General features: G+C 52.5%; 1 protein-coding gene across 1 annotated transcript; it reads left to right on the top strand.

The window, feature by feature from the left end:
- Nucleotides 1-7,505: 7,505 nt before the first annotated feature.
- On the top strand, nt 7,506-10,276 carry PDYN (prodynorphin). The gene is made up of 2 exons (XM_075563925.1): nt 7,506-7,634; nt 9,644-10,276. Exons 1-2 carry the CDS (start codon nt 7,506-7,508, stop codon nt 10,274-10,276), a joined length of 762 nt encoding a protein of 253 aa, XP_075420040.1.
- Nucleotides 10,277-16,342: the final 6,066 nt, after the last annotated feature.

The following is a 16,342-nucleotide window of genomic DNA, read 5'->3' as shown; positions in this document are numbered from 1 at the left end:
GAACCTGGTACAGGGCAGCCGAGCAGCTCTTGGTGGTTGATAAGAGTGCTGTCATTATAGGGTCCTGGATACAGCACCATCTCCTCAGGGCGGAGAGGGGGAGTCACAGCGAGCTGTGGGAGACCAAGCTCTCTCTCAATTTCCCTCATGACTCATGGTGTGACCTTAAACAAGTGACTTCATTTCTGCCTTTTCCTATTTCCTCTCCTCCCAGATAGGGATAATCATATGCGATAAAGTGCACCGAGCCATAATTGCTGTGCTAACTCATGCCATTATGATTCTGTGTTGGCTTTTTTAATAAAAATTCTTGTGGCTTCTCCGAGCCCCCGGCTGAAAACAATATGGAAATATCCTGGAGGAGAGGGAAGGAAGAAACACCTTCCTTTGGGAGGAGCTCTAGGAGAAAGGGGTTCTGCAATGCACTGTCCTTCAGAGGGTGGGGTGACAGGGGTCCTTGTGGGGGCATGGCATGGCAAGGATGGGAGCCAGAACCAGCCCCATTTACAGGTGAGAAGACTGAGGCTCACCCGCGGTCACCAACAGAGGATGGGACTGGGTCGGACATCTGCTGGACTCCAAAGCTCATGCCTCTCTCCCAGGGAGAAGAGCCACCCCACGGCAAGCTCCCCGGGCCCCTGTGCCTGCACGGAGAACCCCCTGAGCGCTAGGACAGGCTGCAGAGGCTGCCGGGAAGGGCTCTGGCTTCTCCCCAGAGGCAGGCCTGCCAGTCACACCCCCTGACTTTGGACAGCACCTCTGTCCCCCAGAGCCCCTATCTATTTTCCCAAAGTGGGAGGCCCCCCCTCCCCCGGGGTTTCTCCTTTCTGGCGAGCGTTACAAAGTGTCCGAGACAGTGACTGAGGGAACGACGTAGAGCTGCCAAGGTGCTGAATGTTTTGCTCTGTGAAGGTCAAGGGCTGGTAGACTAGATGGCTCCCGCTGAGCCAGTCTGTGGAGAGGCCTCCCTCTCACTGCGGGCCCTGCTGTCTACCCTCCCCTGGGCCCGGGCCTGAGGCCATTCCTTACACTCACCAAGTGGCCTTGTCCCTTACCTTCCCCCATGATGGCCAGCTATCCTCTCTTTCTCTCACCTCAGCCCCTTCCAAGTCAGCGGGGATCAGCAGTCAGGACCCACTCTGGTGAATGGCCCAGGCTCCGTTCCTCAGCAGAACCCCATGAGAAAGGCAGATGGACTTGCCGCCCCCCCCCCTCCCCGTCCCCCCCATCCCCGGGGTGAGCCCACTTTGTTATTAAAACTTCCCCAAACAAAACCCATAGTCACTGACTCCATTCCCGATGAATGCGACCCCAAAGAGGATTTCAGAGCCTGTCAATCCTGATGGTAACAGAGAGCCTCATCTTCCTCCCTTGGAGCAGCTGGTGGGTTTGAACAACCTACCTTGTGGTTAGCAGCCCAATGCTTATAACTGAGAAAACCGAATATGTTGCCAAGTTCCCAAAGTGGCAGTGGGGGGTGGGCCGGGATTTGAGCCCTCTTGGGTACCCATTGGGCTACTAAGGGCAAGGTCGGCAGTTGGAGATCTGCAGCCTCTCCACAGGAGGAAGAGGGGACTGTTGCTCCTTTACAGTCTTGAAATCCCACAGGGCCGATCCTACTTTGTCCTAGAGGGTCACTATGAGCCAGAGTCGACTTGGTGACAGTGAGGTGGTTGATTTTGGTTTTCGTTTGTTTTTCACTGACCGCGGAGCTCCTGTCTGGATCCTCTCTCAGGCGGGTTCTTCACGTTGGCAGAGGAGGCAGTCTGGGGTTGCAAGCTCAAGTGCCTCTCAGGTGGGAGGGGGAGGCCACCAGACAGGGACAGTTATGAGTGGGGACACCAGTGAGCCCGCAGCCAGCGTCCTATCTCTGATTGAGACCACAGCGGGAGGCAGGCCCAGATTTGCCAGAATCACTCTTGATTTTCTAAGACAAGTTGACGATTAATCATTTCAGATGTAAAAAGCTCCCCACTTTTAATGAGGAGAACATTTTAAAATGCCCTGTACCCACATACTGAGCTTTCCATCAACCATGTTGCAGCCTCTGGGCATTTGTGGATGTGCCCGGGGAGAGCTCAGGTGACTGGCCCTGGAGAACGACCCGCCCCCACCCCCAAAGCTCTTTGCTTACCTGGTACTCCATTAAAGACCTCCTTGCTGAGACCCGGGGAGGGAGGGAGGGAGGGGCTTGGAAACGGAGGGGGCAGGATAGGGGATTCGCTCCTCTGGGGCCCAGGTCTACCGGACTGAGGTAGGGGAGGCTTTGCTTGAAGGTAGGGGCTTGGTGGCCAAAGCCCTTCCCAGCGTGAAGGTAACTGACTCAAGCTTCCTGAGCAATACCTTTGGCATAAAACCCAAACCAAACCAAACTCCTGCCCGTTGCGTGGATGCTGACGTTCAGGGCCCCCACAGGACAGGGTAGAACCATGCCTGTGAGTTTCGGGGACTGTGGCTCTTTATGGGTGTAGGAAGCCTGCTTTCTCCTGCGGACTGCTGACCCTGTGCCTCACAGTCAGTGTGTAACCGCTCCTCGGAATAAAGGCACGCATAGTGACAGGGGAGCCTGGGTGACCTCGTAGTTAGGTGTTGGATTGCAGCCCTATCCCCAAGGTCAGCAGTTCGAAACCAGTAGCCACTCCTTGGGGAGAAAGAATGGCGGCGGGGGGGGGGCGGTTTCTACTCCCATAGAGTTAGACTTGCGGGGGCAGTTCTACCCTGCCCTGTCGAGTCGCTGGAAGTCAGCATCCACTCTATGGGAGTAAGTTTGATGTTTCTAAAAATATAGTTACAGGGACCTCCTTGTTTCCTGTTTCCATCTCTCCCCTCCCTCTCACCCCCCTCCCTGTTCGGTAGGACTTTTTCCTTCTCTCTCTGCTCATCTGTCCACCCCCATCTTCCTCCCTCCTTCTCCGTCTCCCCCCAGGCACCTCTGTCTTCCTCTCTCTCCCCACCATATCCCGTCTGTCTTTGTGTCAATCTCCCCTTCCCTCATCTCCCCCCGCCCCTTTGCCTCCCCCCTTCTCTCCCTTATTCTCTCCTCCCATGCTCCCCTTCCTCCCCACCCATCCCCACTTTCATGTTGCATTTCCTTCAGCAGGTGCTGGTTTAGACAGCTGTTTCTTCGGGGAGGGCATGAAGGTGTAATCCAGAAAACTTCAGAGACGTCAAGGGGCTGGGCCACAGACAAGCGTTCCCCCTGTTTAGTCCCTCACCAATGCAAACTCCTTTCCTTGGATGGCCAGAGTTGGCATTACCAGGAAGCTGCCTACCTCTGCTCTCTTTGCCACAATTTCCCTTCCTCATGTGTCCTCCTTGCCATTCCTCAAACACACCACGGCCTCTCCCCCCAGGGACTTTGCAGCAGGAGCTGTGGGAGAGCAAGAGAGGAAGAGGCACTCCTGGGAGGGAGCCAGCCCAGGTGGCTCCTCAGTGGAGGGGCCCAATCCAGGCACCCTTCCTGGAGGAGGCACCGGAAGCTGAGTTTTGGAGAATGGCAGCGGTGTGCGGTGAGAAAGGCATTGCTGACAGAGAGAGCCCCAAGGGCAGAGGCACAGGTCCATGACACCTCTGTTAGGAATTGCCCGTCTCATGTGGAATTCCTATGCCATCTACATGAGCTCAAACCCCAGTCCGCTGCCTCCTTGCTAGGATACTTCAGGCAGGTTGCGGAATCTCTAGGTGCGCTCTCTCCTCATCTGAAGTGGGGGTGGGTGGGTTTCGTCTCAGCCTTAGGATGTTATTATTAACATGTGTGCCGGACTCGGTGCCTGGTGCCCAGGGAGCAGTTGGTCAGCATCAGCTTGCCCTCTGGAGACAGCTCTCAAATGCCAAGCCAAGGGGACCAGCAACATCTCACAAGAGCCTGTGAAGGGGCAGCCAGCTTCGCATTTCAGAAGCATCCTCAGGTCGCTGTGTGGGAGGTGCTGAGAGGTCCCGGATAAGAGGCTGCTTAGGAGCCTGATAAGGCTGATCTGGACCAGAGAGGGCGAAGATGGAGGCTGGGGTGGGGGTGGTGTGGGATGGTGAGTTGTGGGGCCAGACATCCCAGATCGGGCATTCACTCCCTCTGCCACCATGGCAGGCGACTCCACCTGGCACATCTCAGATTTCTCACCTGTCAAGTGGGCACGGTAACAGCACCCACCTCTCGAGTTGCTGCGACACAGTGACTCGTGGGGCTGTTACCTGCAAGGTTAGCAGTTCCAATCCACCAGCCTCTCCGAGGGAGAAAGATGAGATTACCCTCAGGGTCAGTGCATCCTGTCCCATGGGGCCCGAGAAGGGTCGGCATCCACTCAACGGCAGAGAGGTTTTTTTTAGAGTTGCCGAATGGGGACGGTGAATCCCTGAGAATTGTCCCAAACATCCTGCGTCCGTAATACCCCGTGGACCAGCTCGGTGTCACACGGACAGGTGAGTGGAAAGGAAGGCTGACCCTGTTTTCCCGAAAGCTGGGGTAATGAGATCCCCAAGAGGCTGGCTGGAGAGCTCTCCTCCCCCAGCTGCCAAGCTGTGCCCGAGGCCTCCGGGGAAAATGGGTGGAGTTCAGCATGGGTGGGGGCTCCCCTTTTCCAGGGGTTTAATGCTGCGCTAATCTTGTAACCTGCAGCCTGGCCATCCAAGCAGAGGAAACACGAGTTGTCTGCTTTGTGTCTGCCCCTGAGCTTGCCTGGAGTCCGCATTCACTCACTAGCTGACAGAGCGTGACAGAACCCTGAGCCAGGAGACACACGGGTTGGGAGGGGCCACAGCGGGTGGCCTCCCAGCCTCAAGAGGGCAGGGGGACCTGAGTTCTCACCCAGACTCATGGCGTGAAGCCAGATTTACCAAGGCTCTCTGATCTATACTGTGGGGGCATGATGTCTACCCTTGACAGTTGGCATGTGAGGTTCGTGGATCCTGACAAGAAGAGGTCCCCCCTACTCCCCTCTGTATCAGGTCCTCTGGGTCTCACAGAGAGCTCAGCTCTTAATGAAGCCAGCTTTTTCTAGGAGTTGGAGTTGGGTGGGGCAGGGGTCCCATAGAACTTGGCCTCGCTCCCAAGCTTTGCCACTCGCTACAGGATGTGGACAGCCCCATGTATCAGAAGCAGCTGTTCATTCGCTGAGTATTTGTGGAGGACCTACTCTGTGTTGGCCAGTGTTCTAGGCACTGGGATACAGCAGACCAAAGGCCCATAGGGTCTCTACTCACAAAGAGCTGTTATTTTGGAGTGGAGGGGAGATGTCCACCCACAAAAGCAACAAACAAAAAACAAATAAATAGGACCATCGGAGGTGGTGAGTGCTTTGATGTGAGAGAAACCAAGGAAGCTGCAGCAGACACAGGGGTCGGCAGGCACCTCTCTGTAGACGGGCCATTGGATCCATCTACTTACAAGAAGGAACAGGACAGACCCACTAAGGTTCTAAAGACCAGGACGTTATGCAGAAGTCGGCTTTCTGCACAAAGGAGAATGATCTTGTCAGATCACACAATGGAGGGTGACTGCATCCTTACACAACTGCCACGTCACACCAAATGGCATCATTGTATATCTGCCTGATCACACCATTACTTAATGACCAAATGGCATCATTGTATATCTGCCTGGTCACACCGTTACTTAACGACCAAATAGCATCATTGTATAACCTCCTGGTCACATTATTACACAATGATAAAGTTGTATCACTACATATCTGCCAAACCACATCATTACAAAGCTGCTGTACCACTGAGGATCCTGTCCCAGGCAAACTGCTGTGTAACTTTCATCCCGGCATCCTCACTCTCACCTCCTATGTCAGTGTTCACTGATGCCAGGCATACGTCATTCGCGCAGATAAAATAGTCAATGTTTTACTAGTGTTCTAAGGGCATAAAAAATGCCAGCTAGAGTTAGCTGATAGAGTGAGGATGCTCACAGCCAATTACTGCCCAGTGGAATATTTTGAAAGAGCAGCTTCGAGAACACGGAGGTGGATCACCCCGACCAGCCTGGGACATAAGCTAAAGATGCCCAGAGGAGGTGACTCCTGACCTGAGACTTGAGTGACAGGTAACAGAAAGAGAGAGGAAGTGTTTCGCGACAGAGGGAACAGCATGCGTGAAGGCGAGGAGGCCTCATGCCTTCAATAGGGGAATTACAAGTAGATGCAATTGGATTCCCGAGACCAACTGTTGGGGTGTCCCTGACATTTAGGCTCCAGAACCTGCACTGACTCAGTCCAGGGGGTCTGATCACAGATGGATGTGATGAGAAGGAGATATGAGAGTGGGCACGAGGGACCAGAGAAGGACCTGGAGACACGGTGAATGCGTGCCCAGGGGCAGCATAGGTGACAGCTCTGCGGGGGAAGGGAAAATCCCAGGGGCCTAGGAAGGGCAAAGGAGCCGTGGTGGCATAGTGGTTACATGTTGGGCTGCAAATTGTCAGGGTCTGCAGTTCGAAACTATTGGCAGCTCCTTGGGAGAAAGCTTTCTACTCCCGTGAACAGTTACCGTCTCAGAACATCGCTAACATCAGCATCGCTAACATCAGCATCGACTGGATAGCAGTCACTTTGGTCTTTTTGTTTGGACTTATGGAGGTGCAAGGACTGGACGAGTGAGCACCTGGGGTCAGGGGAGGGGGAGCGGAGACCCCAGAGATGCAAACAGTCCTTCTGTCTTCTGGCTGGGCGAGTGGCCGAGGGCTTTGAAGTTGGACAAATGAAGCCAGGTCCTGGATGGCAGCCTTCAGCACCTCCACTTCCCCCTCTGGCCAATGAAAACAGTGGTGCCCCGTCCCCCCACCCCTTAAAGCGCCGCTGGGGAGATGGAATCTGAAATCACGGGGCACACAGCAGATCCCAGTCCACGTGTACTCACTCCTCCTCCGCAGAGCCAAGTCCAGTGCCACTGACATTGCCCCCTCCCTGTCCCAACCTCGGACACGGTCTTTCAGGTGACCCTACCGCATGAGCAGTTCGCAAACACAATCACAATCACGCTCCTTAGTCTTGCACGTGGCACGTCATGGCACCACGTGAAAATCGCCACCGCACCTGCCTTGCTCTCACTGATGAAAATTGGTCTCTGAGGCGCTCCAAGTCAATCCCCACCCCACCCCTCCACTTCCTTCCCTTTCTGCGCTCAACGGAGCAAGATGACACAGTCTGCCTTGACCCACGGGAAATATCAAGTGTGACGTCTCCCGCCCTGCCTGAGCTTCTGGGGTTGCTGGTAGAGCACACAGTGGTCACTGGACACTGCTCAGATGGCCCCCTCCCTTCCCGGGCCGCCTGGACCATGCCATACCTTGCCGCCCCTGAGCTCCAACTCTTCCTGCTTTTGCCCCTTGGCCTTGGGCGCCCACTGCTCTCCTGCACGCCTGTTTTCTCGGCTGTGGGCGAGAACGAGAGTATCCTCATTGGGGTGCTCCTGACATGTCTGTAGGCTCGGGTCACACCCCAGAGAGACGCTCTCGGGTCTCAGAGTCTTCTCCTTTCTCCTTCCCCAGCAGGAACAGCTGTGACAAAATGGCCTGGCAGGGGCTGCTCCTGACTGTCTGCCTCCTTACGCTGCCCTCCGTCTCCACAGACTGCCTGTCCCCATGCTCCTTGTGCGCAGTGAAGACCCGCGATGGGCCCCAGCCTGTCAACCCACTGGTAGGTTTCAGGCAGGGTCTTCCAGACCCAGGGACAGGCAATCGGGCCATAATGCTCGGGGAGGCTGGCGTTTTCTCTGGAGGCTGGTCTCATCTCTGCGGGGCCTACCAGCCCCAAGGACAGCCTGGGCACCTGAGGCTGCTGTTTCCAGCCTCACTCCCACCACCACCATCACCTCCTGGGCCCGCCCCACCAGGGCTCCACTCAGGCCCAGCAAGAGGCTCAAGGCTTCCAGAGAGTCTGGAGGCAGGCCACAGGGAGTGCCACTCCTTAAGTGTTAGTGAGTTTGGTAATGAGTGGCCCAAGGTGGACACTGCAGGGTGTCTCTTGACAGGATGGATAGACGCAAATCAAACCCACTGCCGTCGAGTTGAGTCCAGCTCCTAGAGACCCGATTAGGGTTTCTGGGACTGGACATCTTTACAGATGGCTGGAGGATTTGAAGACCTGACTTTGCGGTCAGCAGTGCGACACTTGCCCCACAGCACCACCAGGGCTCCTGATCAGGCTGCTACTTAAAACTCGAACTCACTGCTGTTAAACCAGCTCCAACTCATCACAACCCCACAGGACAAGGTAGCATTGCCCCTGTGGGTTTCTAAGCCTTCACATCTGAATGGGAGTAGACAGTCGCATCTTTCTCCCAAGGAGGGGTTGTGGGGTTTGAACCGCAGACTTTGCAGCAAGCTGTTCAGTGTGTAGTCTCTGAGGCCATCCCTGGGCTGATAGGCACCTGCAAATCCAGTTGTTGCCGTGGAAGGAGGCCTGTCCACCTCTTAATTACCAGTGTCTGGGAGACCAGATCAAAGCCTTGACCCATCCCCTGAGCCCTCGCACCTGTTGGCCCAACCTTGATTGTGCTCCGAGGCCCGCTTCTCCCTCTGGCTCACTCACTGACAGCAGCGAGGCTGGAGTCCAGGCACCCAGGGTGTGATGAACTGACCACCCCTGTTTCCTCGGTGCAAGGTGAGGCTAACTGCACGAGATGATGATGGGAAGCACGGAATGTGTGATGCTCTGCCCTGGTTACTAAGGCACATGCAGCAAGCCCTTCGATGGCCTCGGGAGATCCCCATGGTTCAGCGTGAGAGCTTGTGGCGCTGGATGGCCTGGGCACAAGGTCCGCTATTATCTCTCATACACTCTGTTGACTGTTGGCCTGGGGTAAGCGATGCGACTTCTCTGCGCTCTAGTTCCAAGATCCCTGAGGGCACAAGGTTAAGCACTCAGTCGCCAACCAAAAGGTCAGTGGTTAGAATGTCCTAGAAGCTCCTTGGGAGACAAAAAAAATCAAGGTGACAGTCTGCTTCCATAGATTCCCGGCCCAGGAAACTGATGGGGCCGTGCCCCTGTGTCTCATAGGGTCTCTATGACACAAAATTGACTCACCAAAGCCGTGGGCTTTGGTCCTTTCACTTTCTCTCATGTAAAAAGGGGGTGATGAGCGTTAACAGGGTGGCTGGGGGATCAAAGGCATCATCAATGCCCGAGACACGCTGGGAACAGAGCCTGGCACATCGTAAGCTCTGTGTCTGCTCACTGGATTCTCTCAGCATCTCTATCGAGTCCATTCTATTGGGGTTGTCGGGAGCCCTACGTACCCGCTCATGTGTGCTGCTACCACTGTGTGCAGCTGCTGTCTCATAAGACAGTGCCGCGTCCTTCACACCCAGAGAGCCAACCATCCCCCTTGGGAATCAGACGTGAGGAGAGGATGGGCGAACTCAGCAGAGCACTGCGCGCGAGAAGCTCTCACTTTCCATCCTGACGTGGCCACCTGTCACCGTGGGCTCTGGGGAAAGCTCTCCGAGCTCTCTAAGCCTGCTTCCTCCTCTCTGCAAGGGCATCATACCTCCTCCCTTTACGCACTTTGGGAAGCCTAAAGGTGGGCAGCCCTGTGGTAAGCCCCGGTAGCTAATGTGGGTGTGTCGACATCGGACGCTGACTCTCCAGGGTGGGAAGAGCACGTGGATTTGGGGTTCATGGTGGTCTTCTTGGGTCTTTTGCAGGTTTGCTTCCTGGAATGCCAGACCTCTGTGCAGCCCTCTGGAGAGTGGGAGCGATGCCAGGGTCTCCTGACCATGCTCACCCTCGGGCTCAAGGGCCAGGAAGACTTGGAGAGCAAGGTCCTGTTGGAAGATGCCCGTGGTGAGGTGGCCAACCCCTCTGAGCCCTTCGTGACGATGCTGGAGAAACACAGGTTCCTCCCCAGCACGGAAACCTGGGAGGACTCTCTGAGCCCGGGCCTGGAGGAGAAGCTCAGGGGTCTGTGGGGCAGGGCTGGGGTGGGAGCCGAGCTGGAGCAGGCAGGGAAAGAGCAGCCAGAAGGTGGTGTGATGGAGGCGGAGCCACTAGGGTCTGATGAGGTAGACCCCAAGGAGCAGGTTAAGCGCTATGGGGGCTTCTTGCGCAAATACCCCAAGAGGAGCTCGGGGGTGGCCGGAGAGGGGGACAGGGACGAGGACTCGGCAGGCCACGAAGACCTGTACAAACGCTATGGGGGCTTTTTACGGCGTATCCGTCCCAAGCTCAAGTGGAACAACCAGAAGCGTTACGGTGGTTTTCTCCGGCGCCAGTTCAAGGTGGTGACTCGGTCTCAGGAAGACCCCAATGCCTATTCTGGAGAGCTCTTCGGGGTGTAAACACCTCCCTATCTCAGAGTCCAGTTGAGAGCCACCCCCCGCTGCCCCCTCCCAGATTAGAGTGCATTCAGTCATCTTTTCCTGCGTGCCTGTCCCACTCAGCCCAGCCCTTTCCTCAGAGCATCCAAACCAGGTCGGCTCCTCTTCTGGGGTCCGTGATGAGGAAGGGGGGGTCCCCACCAGCTCACAGGCTTAGTGTTTGTCCCAGCTCATGACCAACTTCTGAAGCCTATCCCTCCGTCATGCTCTATGACTCCTGCCTCCCAATCTCAATGACCCAGTGTGGTGTGGACTTCTAGAGCTACGCACCCCAGCTTTACTGACCACATGCTCCCTTCAGAAGAAACATGAGAATTCCCCCCATCCCCTCTCGCCAGATGAGCTATGGAGGGAGCTTCAAAGAGTGCATGGGAAATGGGATGAAAAGACAATGACGTTGTGGTAATGATGGTACAACTCTTCTCCATAGGACTGAACTGTTGAATTGTATGAGCTACGCATTGTGTGCCAATAAAACTCTTTTTAAAAGATGATGAAATTTCCTCACCAACTTTTTGAAGCCCCTTCATATACTCATGTTGTATACATGTATCATAAAACATACAAAAGGTAGAAATGTACAACAACAAGATGTGGATATTATCCAGTGTCATCAAGTCTGTTCCAACTCGTAGCCACCACTGCATTCAGTGGAATGACACTGCCCGGTCCTGGGCCACTTTCACCAGGACTGCTATGTTTGAGCCCATTGCTGTAGCCACTGTCGGTTCATCTCACTGAAGGTCTCCTTTCTTTCTTTTTTTTTTTTTAAATTTCATTGAACACGATGCCTTTCCTGAGAGACCAGTCCAAAGGGTGTGAATGGTCTTGAGAAACTGGTCCAAAGGATGTCCTGCCATCTTCACTTCTAAGAAGCATTCTGGCAGTCCTCCTTCCAAGACAGACCTGATCATTCTTTTGGCAAACTTCTCAACACTCACTACTGCCATCGAGTTAATTCTGACTCACAGTGTGTTAGTCTGGGTACTTCAGAGAAACAAGTCCACAGAAACTCTTATGTATAATGGAGCATTTTATATAAAGGGTAAGTGCATATCAAGAAAACATCCCAACCCCGTGCTGCCCAAGCCCACAAGTCCAACATTAACCCATATGTCCAACACCAATACACAAAGTCCTCCTCCATCTCACAAAACACACACAATGACTCTGATTGCAGGAGGAAAGCCGAATTAGTAAATGTGTAAGCACCTCAGTGCTGGCAGGGGTCTCCACACGGCTGCTCCAGCACCCAGGGCTGCATCGGGGTAGGTCCATGTTGCTTCTCCTGGGGCATGTCTTGCAGGAAGTGAACCTTGCCAGCTGAAGCTGGGAACTGCTAAGGCAGCTGCACCCTGATCCAACCATCACAAAGCAAGAGACCCAAGAACTAGAAAGATGAGGCTCACCGAGCCATTTATCTCTCCGCCCTTCAATTAACCCCACAATAGGCCAGGTTGGCACAATAAACTTTTAACTATCTCATATGACAACCCTATAGAACAGAGTTGAACCTCCCCTAAGATTTGTGAGACTGTAACTCTTTATGGAAGTCAAAAGCTTCATCTTTACTATTCACCAACACCCCGGTTCAAATGTACCAATTATTCCTCAGTCTTCCATATTCCATTGTCTGGCTTCTACATGCGTTTGAGGTGACTGAAAGAACTTCCTTTGAATCAGCCACCTCGTAGTCCTTGTGTCAGTCTGGGTAGACTAGAGAAACAAATTTATGGACACACATATGTGTATAAGAGAGAGTTTTATATAAAGGGTAATTGTAAATTAAGAAAGCATCCTAACCCAGTCCAGTCCAAGCTCCAAAGTCCGATATTAGCCCATATTTCTGATACCAATTGAGTTAGTTAGTTTATTGTGTCGACCTGGCCCATAAACACATGTGGGGTTAATTGAAGGGTAGAGAGATAAATGGCTCGGTGAGCCTCGCCTTTCTAGTTCTTGGATCTCTTGCTTTGTGATGGTCGGACCAGGGTGCAGCTGTCTTAGCCAGTTCCCTGCTTCAGCTTGCAAGGCTGACTTCCTGCAAGACATCCCCAAGGAGAAGCCACATGGACCTCGCCTGATGCAGCCCTGGGTACTGGAGCAGCCATGTGGAGACCCCTGCCAGTGCTGAGAGGCTTACACATTCACTGATTTGGCTTTCCTCCTGCAGTTGGCATCGTTGCGTCTGCTTTGTGAGATGAGGAGGACTTTGTGGATCGGTGTCGGACATATAGGTTAATGGGTTAATATTGGACTTGTGGGCTTGGGCAGCACTGGGTTGGGATGTTTTCTTGATGTGCACTTACCCTTTATATAAAACCCTCTCTTATACATGAGTTTCTGTGGATTTGTTTCTCTAAAGTACTCAATCACACCAATCTATAAAGTTCTCTTCAGACTCACGAAACACATGCAATGACGCCAAATGCAGGAAGATCACAGGCCAGTGGGTGCAAAGTCTTTTGGAGCCAGTGATGGTAGAAGCATCTCAGCACAGGCAGGGGTCTCCACGTGGCTCCTCCAGTTCCCAGGGCACAAGTTGATCAGTGTAGTGACATCTGTCTTGTCAGTGGAGTGTCTCTCAGGGAGTGAGCAGAGAGAAAGAGAGTCTCTCCTGCCTTGTGAGGATTTCCAGAATTCTTAGGCGAAGTCCATGCCCACACAGAGGCCTCATTGGCTATCCAATGAATGGCAGGCTAGACCCCACCCCTTCACTCCCAATCCTCAAACTGACACCAGATTATGTAACTCCCACATCCTCAAGGCGACACCTTCACTTTCTAACACTTAGAAAAGGTCCCTTGCAACAGTTTTCCCAAGACAGTGTGTCATTTGATTTCCCGACGGCCCCTTCCACAGGCGCCGACTTTGGATGCAAGTTAAACAACCTTCTTAACAACACCAATGGTCCCCCCATTTGTCATGATGCCGAGGGTGACCTGGACGTCGATCCTGGCCCCTCGTGAAGATTTTGGTTTCATGTTGAGGTGGACTTCCCATGACGGAAGGCCGTCATCTTTGGTATCCAGGAGTGAGTGCTTCGAGACCTCTGCCAGCAGTTGTAGCATCCGTTTATCACAGGTGCCTGAGGGGCTTCCCTTCAATACGGAGGGCGTGTTCTTCACCCAGACTAGCTTCTCGGATTGTTAGCACAGCCTAACAAGTAAGTGCAGTGGCCGACTGCATCCCAGATGCACACCTTTGCTGATTGTCTCTTGGTCAAGGGAGGTTCCGGAATTGGGGGAATTTTCATTATTTGCAGTGTTCTCCATGGTGGGTTGTGAACCATACCTTTACATTGTCACTACAGCACCAACACCTTTCTAGAATTCTCTGCCTTCACCAAGAGACAGCTGACCTCAGCAACGCTACCCCTGGTGTGATGTCCTTTGCTGAGTCCGGTTCGAATGTCTAGCTGCTCTCTGTTGAAGTACTGCTGCAACGATCTCTATAAATTATATAATTTTGGCATTGTTTATTGGCACATGATATTGATTTTTGTCCCATCATCTATGCATTCTTGAAGGATCACCTTTCTTTGGGAAGGGCAAATATATAGATCTCTTGTAATGTGTTGGCCAGGTAGCGATCTTCCACATTTGTCACAGATGAATGAGAGCTTCCTGGATTGCGTCTGTTAACAATATTTCAGCTGGTAGTCTGGCAGTTCCTGCAAACTAGCTTTTCTCCATTCTCTTTAGTACCACTTGGAGCTCTTCCATGCTTCCTTCAGCACATAGATTCGTGGCCACGTGCTACCTCCTGAAATGAACATAGACTAATCATTCTTTTTTGGCACGGTGACTTCATGACTTCCTTCCATCTTTTTTTGGATGCTTCCAGCATCATTCAATATTTTGCCCATGGAATCCTTCAACGTTGCCACTTGATGCTTGAATTTTTTTTCTTGAGTTAAATCGGCTTGGAAAATGCTGGGCAAGTCTTCACTTCTGGTTTTCCAACTCCCAAGTTTCTGCACATTTTATTTGAATACTTTGTCTTCCCAAGCCACCTTTTGAAATCTGTCCAGCAGCTCTCTGACTTCATCATTTCTTCTGTTTACTTTAGCTACTCTATGTTCAAGAGTAAGTTTCAGACTCTCTTCTGACATCCATTTTGCTCTTTCCCCCCATTTTAAAAATGACTTTTCAGTTTCTTTGTGTCGAATGCACTTGATGTCATCCCACCACTTGTCTGGTCTTGAGTGATTAACAGTTCATTTGTCCAATCTGTTCTTGAAATGGTCTCTAGATCCAGGCAGAATACACTCTAGGTCCTACGTTGGCTTCTGTGGCCTTTTAAAGTCTTTTATTTAGTTTCAACTTGCACTTGCATCTGGAAATTCATGGTCTCTTCCACAGTTGGCCCCTGGCCTTTGGGCTGATGATATTGGGCTTCTCTACCATCTCTGTCCCCAGATGTAGTTGATTTGATTTCTGTATATTCCATCTGGCAATGTCCATGTTTACAGTTGCCGTTTATGTTGTTTGGAGGGGGGGCATTTACAATGGATAAACTGTTGGTCTTTCAAAATTCTATCATGTGATCTTCAGGGGGGTTTCAATCACTAAAGGCCAAGTTTACCTACTGCCGACTTCTTTAGGTTTCCAACTTTGACATCCCAATTATCAGTAGTTACCAATGCATCTTGACTGCATGTTTGTCCAATTTCAGACTGTGGAAGGTGAGGGGGGGCGGCTTCTATTGCTTCATCTTTGACAATAGTGGTCGGTGTGCAAATTTGAACAGCAGTCCTATTAACTAGCTTTCCTTGTCCAACACGATGGACAGCCATACGTGCATCCTAATATTTTACTCCCAAATCTCAAAGAGCCTCCTTGGGCACCCCACTTTGGAGACCACACTTAAGTGGGGAAAAAAACCCTCGATGCTATCTTTTAGCCGGAATTCCTCCATGGAAGATTTCAGACTTCCATACGGCTAATTGACACGTTAGCATATTTCAAGATCTCGCTATAGAAATAAATCCTTTGAATAACTGACTCTCTGATTCCAGTTCTTGTGGGTGCTGGCACAGTGCTTGGCTCCTCCCTGGAGGGTACTGTTAGGTGCCCTGGAGTACCATTCTGACAGGAGTGACCCGGGTGAGCGAGGAGTGGAAATCCCTCTCCTCAGTGGTGCCTTGAGAGCCCTTCTCCTTCTGAACGCTGAAATGATCGAGGAGGGAGCGAGGCAAACCAATTTGTTCTGTGCAACAATCTCAAAATGTGGACCAGTTCCCCGAGCCCTCATTAAACTAATTAAACCGATCGGTATCACACTCCTACCCCAGGATGAACTGAAGCAGAGTCAAATTGATGAGGTTAAGCACAACCATGTTCTTGAGCAGCTGAATCGGCCACCAAGAGTCGGCACCATCTGGCGCGACATATGCATTGGGCATTGAGTAAGGGAATCCAGAAGCTACACACGGGCAAAAAGGCCCTCTTCACTATTGGGATGGTTTTTCCCTCTAATGTCTCCAAATAAAGCCAGAAAGGAATGCAATGATGGAGTGCTTGAGGGCAAATAACCCAGAGCCAGAGGCAGGAGGCCTCCGGATGTCTTGGCTTCATCAAAATCTGCCTCCTCTCCCCTCCCTTCCTCTCCCCTCCCTTCCTCTCCCCACCTCCCTGCCCAGCCCTCCCTCCTTTCCCTCTTCTTCTCTCTCTCCTCCCCTCTCCCTCTACCCGTCTCTCCCCATCTCCCTTGATCCTTTTCTCTCTCTCTCTCTCTCTCTCTCTCTCTCTCTCTCTCTCTCTCTCTCTCTCTCTCTCTCTCTCTCTCTCTCTCTTCCCCCTGGAGCCTCTCCCTCTCCACGCCCCCGCCACTCCCATTCTTTCTCATCCCCAGGCACGATGGCTTGGTTTGGTTTGTGAGTCTAGGAGGCCGGGATGGAAAGGAGAGGAAATGGCCTTGAGCCTGGCTAATTTGTGTAAAGTGCTCCTGAACGCACATCTTCATGTACAGCCCCGGGTGTCTCACGATGTTCTGAGAAGTAAAGATTGTTTGCGGTTTATTTTG

The sequence above is a fragment of the Tenrec ecaudatus genome, chromosome 12 (assembly GCF_050624435.1).
Source record: "Tenrec ecaudatus isolate mTenEca1 chromosome 12, mTenEca1.hap1, whole genome shotgun sequence".
Lineage (NCBI taxonomy): Eukaryota > Metazoa > Chordata > Mammalia > Afrosoricida > Tenrecidae > Tenrec > Tenrec ecaudatus.
The sequence above is the reverse complement of the archived record's forward strand: the minus strand, read 5'-3'. Positions and strand labels throughout refer to the sequence as shown.

What these genes read in the sequence shown, in the direction of transcription:
- PDYN (XM_075563925.1), top strand. Translation starts at nt 7,506, where the DNA reads ATGGCCTGGCAGGGGCTGCTCCTGACTGTCTGCCTCCTTACGCTGCCC. An exon ending in CCCAGCCTGTCAACCCACTG is followed by an intron (nt 7,635 to 9,643) that starts GTAGGTTTCAGG and finishes GGTCTTTTGCAG; the next exon opens with GTTTGCTTCCTGGAATGCCA.